Source organism: Drosophila busckii, chromosome 2R (assembly GCF_011750605.1).
Source record: "Drosophila busckii strain San Diego stock center, stock number 13000-0081.31 chromosome 2R, ASM1175060v1, whole genome shotgun sequence".
Taxonomy (NCBI): Eukaryota; Metazoa; Arthropoda; class Insecta; order Diptera; family Drosophilidae; genus Drosophila; species Drosophila busckii.
This window is the reverse complement of record NC_046605.1, coordinates 12,873,429-12,883,783: the sequence shown is the minus strand read 5'-3', so window position 1 is coordinate 12,883,783 and position 10,355 is coordinate 12,873,429. Positions and strand designations below refer to the sequence as shown.

Sequence of the window (10,355 nt, the reverse complement as noted above, 5' to 3'; positions counted from 1 at the left end):
CGCGACAACGAAAAGCCCCAATTGCGAATTAGAAATTTCAATCAATTAAATAATATCTATAACTAATTGTCATGATGATTACGAATTAATTAATCTTTTATTTGTTATTTTATATTGCTCTTTTGATTTATTTTAGTAATTTTGTATAAACGATTCCTTAAAGATTATTTTTGGTTTCAGGTACTTTTGACTGAAAATAACAAAACCTAAAAATGAAATAATAGTGAATCAATTGGTTTAGATTTTAAAAAAATAAATATAGTTAAGGCTTGGATTAATCATTATTAAATAGCTTTGGTGCATGCTTTTTAACTCGCATGAAGAACACAGAGTGTTTCATCCTCAGCTAATGAGACTTAATGCCAGTTGCTTGAGCAAACAAATGCGCTTGAGATGTTAACTTTTTATTCTCCCCTCTCTCTCTCTCTCTTTAGATCTGTGCGTAATCAACACTATTTCAATTATCGTGCACTTGGCATAAACTTGCCATGCGAATGATAAAACGCAAAGCGCCACAAAGTCGCTTGTTTACACTCGCGTGTTGCCACCATGCCAGTGGAGCGCTTTTAGCTGCCTGCCACACTGAGCTTAAGCCCCATCCAATCATAGAGCTGCGTTTGTAATCCTTGCCTCACTCATGGTCCGCATGTCGCCTCGGCTTGCTGCACTTGTAATGCGGCTTAAAAGCGAACAGACCCCACCCGAAAGTCTTGTTCGTTTACAGCTCTAGTAATATTTTTTTCCAGCAACTTTTCGCGCGCTTTTTGAATACATTTTTGAATCAGTGTCGAGGCTGTTTACGTTTAATGCCCCTTTTTTTTCTTTTATTTTTGTTTGTTTGCTCTCGATTCAGGCCACTCGACTCTGTTCACTTGTCGTTTGCTCGTTGTCGTTGTGTTTTATGCGATTTGTGTACTTCCGGCTTAGTGGCCCATCTCCCTCTCTCTCTCTTTTGAACTCTCACTGTGCGGTGCACAATTCCCCAACCACTCAGCCTGCCACTGTAGAGAGCGTAGAGTGGTCAACTCTGCATGTTACTTTGGCCAACTGCTTTTAATTGCATACGATGCTCAAATAGGATTTGTGCATTGTTTTCTGTGGTGAATTTTATATACACTGCTCAGCCAGCAGGCGCACTCGCTCTCATTTTTTGCGCCCCTCCGCATTAAATGAAATCTCAGTGTTGCAGTTTGCTTGTTTGTTAGTTAACCACCACTTCTGGTTGCATTTTAATGTCAGTTTAATTCAATACCCAGGCGACTAACTAATGCGCTTGACTGGAGCTGCACGGCTGGCGGGTAGGGGCGGGACGGGTGTTAGTCGCTCCTTTGTTGCAGCTGTAATTAAATTGTGGCCAAACTGCGACCAGCAGCGCATTTTTTTTCACTATATGCTACGTCAATTTGAATAGTTGACGCTGTGTAGGACTTTGGCTCTTTCTCTACAGGATTAGCGATGATACTCCAATTGTTGGAGTTGCTGAACAATTGACTGCTATGGTGTTGCATTAAAGCAAACTATAGAATTGAAAATTTGGGGAAATTAAAGCAGAATTCGTTGCAATGTTGTAGTCTGCAAGTTATTAATAAATTCAAAAATTAAAACTTAAATGATAATGAAGTTTTCAATTTGGGGAATTTGGGGAAAATAAAGCATAATGCGTTACAATGTTGTAGTCTGTAAGTTATTAATAAATTCAATAATTAAAACTTAAAAGTTTTCAATGGCTTACTTTACACAAAGTGCGCTTTAATGAGCTTAAAGCTTTATTCAGTGGCTAATTAAATGCGCGCTTTAAGTTTTGTTTAATGCTTTAAAATGCAAGAGCAAACATCTCTCATACTTTTGAGGTATATATTCAATATATGCCAGCCATTGACTGAGCTCTGAATGAATCTCAAATGGCAATGCATGGCAAACAGTTTTGCGAATTTTTTTGTTTGTTTGCTTTGCGTTGTGTGTGTGAATGGGCAGCGAGGACAAATGAAAGTCACAGGCGTTGAGCCGAGAAAACAATGAAAATTGAAATCCAATAAGAAACTAGCAATAAATCAAATTTAAATTTAATTAAAAGCCGACACGCCTCAATGCGGTCGCTGCGCAACGCCAGCGAACTGACAGTCCAGGCGCAGTGTGCAGGAGAGCTAAGCGGATGGGTGGGTGGGTATCAGGCTGTGCGACAACTTGTGTTTGACTTTGGATGTGCGCGCACACCTGCCAGTGGGCGATGCTTAGTGGGCGCGACGGCCTCAATTATGAACAACACGGCAAGGCAAAATAATTTTACTTGTAAATATTTAAAATGCTGGCCCGCGAGCAAACTCATTTGTTTGCAAAAACAGAGCACACACACACATACATATGTATATACATGTGCAGTGAATTTAAGCGACACTCACACACATATAAAATGTGTCAACATGTTTGCAGAGCCGTCAAAGTTCAGGCGCTGCTTAAAGAAAATAACTTGTATTATGTGTGCAAACATATTTACGTGACTGTGTGTGCTTGTGCGTAATTACAAAGCATACAAAGCAAAGTAAATGTCTGCATAAATATTTATTATGTGTTCAATTGCATTGCCCAACGGCAGCCAGCACATGGCGTATGCGTAATTTTTGCTTTGATTTGCTCACAGATCAAAAGGACAACAAAAACAAACCCACACGTATATTTATTAATATATATACATATTCACTCACACAGCATGCGGTTAACTGCCTGCGGTCATGTCGTTTTGTAATTATTATTACTATTATTGTTATTTATTTAATCAATTTCTTTTGTGGCATTATTTATTGCTTCAATTTGTTGCTACTTAAATCAATTTTCCAAACAATAAAACGTTACAGCAACACATTGTTATTGTTGCAAGCTGTTTGTCAGATAACTGTACATATATGTTGACACTTGCATTAAAATTAAAATTATATGCGGCATGCAGTTTTACAAATTTGTAAGGAAAATAAATGTCAAAGTATGACAAGTGCAAATTATGTTTAATATAAGCAATAAGTTGATATATTTTAACTCAAAAAAAATGTAATAAAGCTTATGATTAATATTAAAAAATATGGTAAAAATAGAAAACATTTCCATGCATTTTTGTTTTGTAAATCTCGCCTGTTTATTGGCAAAAACTTTTACCTTGATTGCAACTAAAATATTTAACAGCGCTGTCAACCCAAAATTCTCGATTTCTTTTTAGCATCTTTCTTCACATGATGTGCAAAATAAATTTCAGTTTAATATGCTTAATAAAATAAAAACAAAAATAAAAGGCGCTCAGGCACTTGGCTTTATAGCTGGCATAAAGTTTATGTGCCGAAAAAATGCGCTGAATACAGAATACAAAGGACGCAAAAATTAAGTAAAGGCGGTTAAATGAGCAACTAAGGCACACCGTAACAGGCACAGAAACAGATGATGTATAAAAATGTCAACGGCGACAAGGAAAACTTGTAAGTGTCAGTTCAAAAAGCAGCTTGTGGCAGGCGGAAAAGTGGAAACTTGTAGAGGCAAGACCTGTGGGGGAGGTTGGTGGTGTCAAAACATAAAAAATATACATTTGGCGGCACCATTCGGCGCTGTTTTTGACACCTGCGCACACAGGTTGCCTGGCGCCCTTGCCCTTACCAAAAGCCAAGCTGAAAGCAGGGAAATGAGAAAATAAGCAGCAGAAGCGCACAAAGCGGATGCTGCAGCGTTGGGGAGTGCGAGGCCAACTGATAGCCGCACTGGCAGTTAGCGATAAAAAGCAACTTGGCCAGCATTTTAAAGCAGACGACCGCCAAAAGCTGCGCCTTTAACTGCTTTTTCGTTTTTTTTTTGTGGGGCAGAGTTGAGCGCAGCAGCTCCAAATTGGGCGTCTAATTGGCATGCAGAGGTCGTCTAACGCTTCATAAAGCGTCACGTGGTTGCTTACCTGCTGTGTGTGTGGGTTGACCTTTTGGCCGTTGACCGAGTTGAGCAACGCAATATGGGCTGAAACTAATATAAATATATAATATGCTAACTCAAAAGCACATCTTTTTTTAATCTTTATTATTATTTTATTTATTCACTGGGAATCGAGTAGGGAGATCGCTGGGGTGAAATCTCTTCAGCCGTCGGAGGGGAATGTCAAAAGCACAAAAATTGTTAACACTGCTAGCGCCCATAACTATGCTACATATATTTAGACAGCAAATTTAATTGAAATCTATTCACTTTAGGCTTAATGTGATGTTATGTTACGCTTCTTTGATTGCTTGTACAGCTTCTTCACTTAATAAATATCTTACTTACTAAACTATACTCTGAAGCATTTATAAATTGCTAAACAAATTCATTTCCAATAATAAATCAATCAAACTTAATTATATTATATATGCAATTTAATACTGTTGCCAAGAAAATTGCATTTTCGACCAGCGCAATATGAGCTAAAAATAATACACAACAAATGCTAAAACTAAAAAGCTCAAAGTTGCTAATGGCTATGATACATTTATCTATAAATAAATTCATTTGGTAGATACAAAATAATTTAATTTTTTGTTGACAAGAAAAATATATTTTCGTCCATAGTTTTTAAGCAGAAAGTGCTTTTGCTTGGCTAAACAAATTCATTTGAAATAATTATTGTTCTTTAAGGTAATATTATTTAATACTATTACCAAGAAAAGTGTTTTTGCAGCAGAAATTTGATTTGCCAAGGAAAATAAAAATATAAAAAAAATATTATTACTGACGAGCTCAAAATTTGTAATTCTTAATAAATAATATACATATATAAATAAATAAATATTTGAAAAAAACAATATCATATTATACTATTGGACATAAGTTAACAATACTTTATTTTTCCATTTGCTAGGAAAATAATATTTGCATCACAGTTTTTAAACAGACAATTTATTTGCTTGCTAAATTAATTCATTTTAATAATAACAAAAATGTAATATTCTTGGCAATAGAAATGTATTTTTGCTCCACAGTGATTAAGCAGAAATTATATTTAAAATTGTACTTTTAGTATATAGCGAAAGCGATTGTTGCTAAGCACCCACCTGTGTGTAGTGGTAACCCAAACCCTTTGCATTGGCTACATGCATAAGCTTGCATAATCAGAGCGAAACCAAGCAATTTTTTTTGCTCCTTGTTTTGCCTCTGTCTAGGCTACAAAAGCAAAGCAAAGCCAAGCACGTGCGCGCTTGTTAGAGTCCAACAGCTGTTGTCACGTAAACAAACGCCATATGTTGCCGAGAGAGAGAGAGAAAGAGCGCGAGAGCGAGCGCCAGAGCTTTTTAGCGCGCTCTCTCTCAGATAAATTGTACCGTTTCGCTCAGCCAGCCACTACTTCACTTTCATTTCCCAGCTGCAGTTACAGTTTTACAAGCGACAGTTGTAGCTTTCGCTGTGATTGTAACTGTGACTTCAGTTTACCGTGGTAAGCCAAAGCTTTAGGTTGTCGCTGCGTGCCCAGAGCGCTTGTCGAGTCCGAATATTGCAGCCTGCGTTGAGTTAAAGTCTCGTGCTGTGCACGTTGAGCCTTCAGTTCGTGTGCGAACGGCAGCGGGCAAACAACAGAAGTAGCTGCGCGTGTTTCATTCCGTTTCGTTCCGTTGCGTAGCGTTGTGCCAAAAGCAATTTGTGCGCGTTGCGTTGGCATTGTGAAGGCAAAAGTCTTGTCGCGTTAAAAATTAATTTTTATGTTATCAAAAAGTAAATAAATAAATAAACAAAATCAACATTAGCCTGCAGCCAGCATGCGTATGTGTGTTTGCTTGTGTATTTGTGTTTCACTTGAGTGGATTCTTGTGCGCTTGTTGCTATTTTGTAGCTGAAATGTTGGCCCTGTTTTGATTTTTATTGCCGTCGCTTTTCGAACCTTTTGGTTTAACCCCTGCTGCCGAGGCTTGCTCAACTTTTGCATAAATTATTTGGCACGCCTAGTGGTTCAATAAAAACACTGACATTTTTTGAAATATTGAGCAGGCATTTGTGCTGCATATTTATTTGCACCCATACTTTTTATTTAAGCCAGATTTAACCTGCAGCTGACCCAAAGGCTACTACTGTGCTCACCAGTAATGTTTGCATGAGTGTAACTGAAAGTTGTTTGAAAAATAGTTTGTTTCCACTTAATATAAACAAAACAAAGTTTGCAAAATGTTAAAATTAAAATAATTGCAAACTTTTGCGAACTTTAACAAAATTTTTAGTGCTGCACAATGCATAAAATTTAACAGCAGCTTTTCTCGCTTTTTATAATTAAAATTTTGCTTAATATTTAACTAGAGCTCAAGTAAATATTATAAATGAATCCCAGACTTTATTTTGGTTATTATGCATATCATTGCCGACCATCAGTCAAGTCCTTTTGAGCGCGTGTGCTGCAGCAAGCACCAACATGGGGCACATTAAAATTACAGCCCAACGGGGCTAGTGGCTGCCACATCATTCTTCATTAAAGCGCCGACATGTCAAGGACTTTTGGCAGCAGCAGCAGCAGCAGCCACAGCGCTATATTTTTGTCGCAATTCGTTTTCTTTTTTGGAAATTTTTACAGTTGCATTTTCATACAACGAAAAAATAAAAAGAGAGCGCAATGAAAAAGGTGCGCGCTCGAGCCTGAAAAATTGCTGCAATTAGTGAGCGCTAGACTGGAGGTCAGGCAGGCGCCAAAAAATATGGCGCTATAGCTTTGAATGGCAAACGAAATTCGCATAAAAAAAATGCATTTATGCCAATTTAAACGCATTAAAGTATAGCTTGTCGTATACGTAATATTTGTCAGCCCGCATAAATTGCATTTAAATTAATAAACCAATATTGCATAATAAATGCGAATAATCTATTTGCATGTTTCATATTTTATTGTAATACGATTTTATTGTAAACAATTTGATTCTTTTTTGTAGCCACATCAATTTGAAAATGAATTAAAGCCAAAGAGCGTGTGTTAAGAATATACAAATAAAAAAAATTGTCACAGTGTGCGCGTGAAAGTGAAAGAAAACGCAAAGTGTGAAAAAAAAAGAAAAAGTGTCGAGAGCAATGCGCGTGTGGCAAAAACAGCAACAACAACAACAACAACAATCGCAGTCGCAGTCACAGTCGCAATCGCAACGCATTGAAGCTCTAAGCAAAGCAAAAGCCAAACCAGCCAAAGTATCAACCAATACCCAAGCGATGAGGCAGAACAATAGACGTGGCATGGCCGCAACAGCAGCAGCATATGGATGCGGCCTGCTGTTGCTGTTGCTATTGCAGCTGCTGGCGCCAACAGAGTCAACGCCATCGCCATCAGCCATGCAGACACCACAGAAGCGAGGTGAGCTGCTTACTACATTTACTACTTTTACTATTTATTTGACTTGCTTCATGGCATTCTAGTCCTTTTTGTGTGTGTATGTGTGTGTGCCATTGGTGTAGGGGGAAATGGCAAATAAATGTCAAATAACAGTAACTCCCGCTACACACACACACACACACACACACATATATGTTCGGTTATATTGGCTATTGTTGTGTGTTGTCTGTGTGTGTGTGTTTGTGTGGCTAAAATAGGCAAAAGACGTCAAGCAAAGAGCAGCAACAAAAGCGCACCACGTTGCGTATACGCGTTGTTGCTCATAGTCATTGTTCGTCGTTGCTGCCGTTCGAGCTGCCGCTGACAACTCGAGTTTGCCTTTGATATTAACTACCAGCGTGGTAGCGTGGCCAAAGGGGTGCGCGGGTGTGTTGACAGCGACAGCGGGGCAGCGTTTTATTAACATTGCATTGCTTCAAACAGCGCTGACATAATAGAAAATTGAATTGCTTGCAACAGTGACAGGCAAATGAGAAACTCAAGTGCCAGCGTCCTGCTTACTGCTGTGTGTGTGCGTGTCCTTGTAGCCGCTGCTGTCGTGGCTTGTTTATGGGCCATTGCAACTGATGCAATTAAGTGTACAGCGCTGTAGCTGGCGAGACATTATTAAGGCACAAGGATGCAAAATGCAGTGCATTAGATAAATGATGATGAAGTTGCCGCTACTGCCGCAGCAACGTAAGTTAATCAGCAGCAACTTTTATTGGCGTAAGGTAGCGTAGCAGCTTCTACAGTAAGTGCACTTTTATGTTTTCATTAATTTATAGTTGATAGGAAATTGTAAATGCGATAATTGGACAGCAACTAAAATTCAATATTGAGTTCATTAAACGCGCTGAAACTCTAAATTGGCATTGATTCCATGAAATGTTAAAATCGCTAACAGATTCCAACGAACTTGGGCTTACCAATTCATTCTAATTCAACGCTGCTTTGCTTCGTTTAAAAACAAATTATTATTCGGAATTTTCTAATGCTTTGCATAGTTAAATTCACTCACAAAATCTCAAATTTCTATCGAACGTACTAAATGAGATTCTGTTGAAAAAAAACTTTCAACTGGTTTGCAGTTTTCATGTGAGCTAGGACAGATTATTTATAACTGCCTGTTTAATTTACACTTTTGAGAATCTCTTCGTTCTAACGTTGATGAATTCACTCACAAAATCTCTAATTTCTATCAAACGTACTAAGTGAGATATCAAAATCCGTTCTGTGAAAAAAAAACTTTCAATTGGTTTGCAGTTTTCATTTGGCTAAGCCCGATTATTTATACCTGACTGTTTAATTTACACTGTTGAGAATCTCTTTGTTCACATAAAAAATACTTGAGTTATGTATATTGAACAGCCATCAAAAATCAGCAGCTAGCAAGTTACGTGACTCAAAATGTCAGCTCAGTTGATAGAGCAGCATAGCATACTTTGCTTTGTTTTTTGGTCCTGTGAAGTTTATTTGCGCACTCCTCGGCTGCTTGCCACAAGCGTCAGTTGGCTTGGGCCACGGCTTGTTAGCCCAAGTATCTATGAACTTTTGCTTTCATTCGACGCTGGGGAACAATATGGTCTACTGCTGGTGGCAGTTTTTTTTCTTATTTTTTTTCTTCCTTTTTAGTTGTCTACATTGCTCATCTTTGCAGCTGCCGCGACTCGAGTGCTGCGAGTCCAAACAACATGCTTCATTTTATTATGCAACATAAGCATGATATACAGCGAGAGGGGAGAGAGCGGGTAGGTAGCGAAAACTTTACCAAAAACTTGCTGCTTTACGAGTAGAGCAGAAAAAAAAGAAACTTGACGCGACATTGTCGTAAATAAGAGGCAAAAACTTTTGTTTCTTGCCCCACTGCAACATATAGTAGCAGAATAAAAAAAAAAAACAGACAACAAAACTTGTGAATGAATATGATAAGTTTGTTGTTATTGTGGTGCGCATATGTATGTGTGGGTGTGTGTGTGTGTGTGTGCGCACACAGGCGACATAAATTTGTGCTAATCCAATGTGGGCACAGTTTATAGGTGAAGTGAACTTTATGGATACTTGAGCGCCAAGTTGTAGATACTTTGTGCATGAATGTCTGCCTGTTAGTTTATATGACAGTCTGTGTGTCTGTCTGTTGAAACTTTTATGGCTGCTGAAGCATGAAATGTGCAACAAATTGTGCTGTGTGGTTAACTGTGCGGCCAAAAACAAATTGACTTGCGGCTTAAGAGTTCAACTTAATTTCCTTTTAATTGTTGCTTAAACGACACGCTTTACCTCAAAGAAACGCTTCAAATAATAAATCTCCAGCAGCGCCATGGCCAACAGCAAACTAGGCCCAAACACAGACCAGCTGACAATGCGAAAATGCACACTGGCGCTCAAATGCTCGTGACCACTGTAACGCACATGCATGTACTCCTGCTCATGCTTAATGCCCATCATTTGGCTCGACAAAGCATTGATTTGCTCCTGCAGTGCCGACTGCTCCAGCACATCGTCTGTGCGCTTATCTGCATCCTGATAGTAGCCCAGATCCTTGAGCACCATAAACTGAAACATGAGCACCTTGGGCGTCAGCGTCGAGCGTTCATTGTCAAAGCAGAGCGTATACAGGCCATGCTTGCTGGCCGAGAATGTGTAGCGGCCATTGCTCTCCGCCTCTGTATGGAATAGCTTATCATCGTTGGGTGCCGTTATCTCCACGCCAATGTCCTTGAAGCCACCCTCCATTACCTCGAACGTAATGGTTATCTTATCATGCTCCACGGCCCGATCATAAAAACACACTGTCTCATGTGCATCCACAGTTATAATGAAGCCCTGGGCTGCCTGCCAAAGCAGCAAAAGACAGAGCAGCACTTGTAACATTTTGGAATTTGTGCGCTAGCACTGAGAACTGATTTGATGTGTCTAACAAAGCCTCGAACTCTAGGAAAATTTATGTTCTTCAAAAGTGTATAGCTTAGTCGGACAGTCGAGCAAACAAACTTTAAGTGCGTTTCCTTAAAATAAA

At 38.8% G+C, this 10,355-nt stretch overlaps 2 protein-coding genes across 2 annotated transcripts in view; one reads left to right on the top strand and one right to left on the bottom strand.

The window, feature by feature from the left end:
- Positions 1-5,466: 5,466 nt before the first annotated feature.
- The window catches only part of LOC108597222, a 57,531-nt gene continuing 52,642 nt past the window's right edge, over positions 5,467-10,355 (top strand). Inside the window, exons 1-2 of the mRNA XM_017983666.1 lie at positions 5,467-5,706; positions 6,906-7,318. Of these exons, the coding sequence (XP_017839155.1) occupies positions 7,042-7,318 (277 nt within the window). The 5' untranslated portion in view covers positions 5,467-5,706; positions 6,906-7,041. The remainder of the gene's footprint in view (positions 5,707-6,905; positions 7,319-10,355) is intronic.
- Positions 9,285-10,257, bottom strand: LOC108597224 (transmembrane emp24 domain-containing protein 2). Its single transcript, XM_017983668.1, has one exon. It carries the CDS (start codon positions 10,208-10,210, stop codon positions 9,599-9,601), a length of 612 nt encoding a protein of 203 aa, XP_017839157.1. The 5' UTR covers positions 10,211-10,257; the 3' UTR covers positions 9,285-9,598.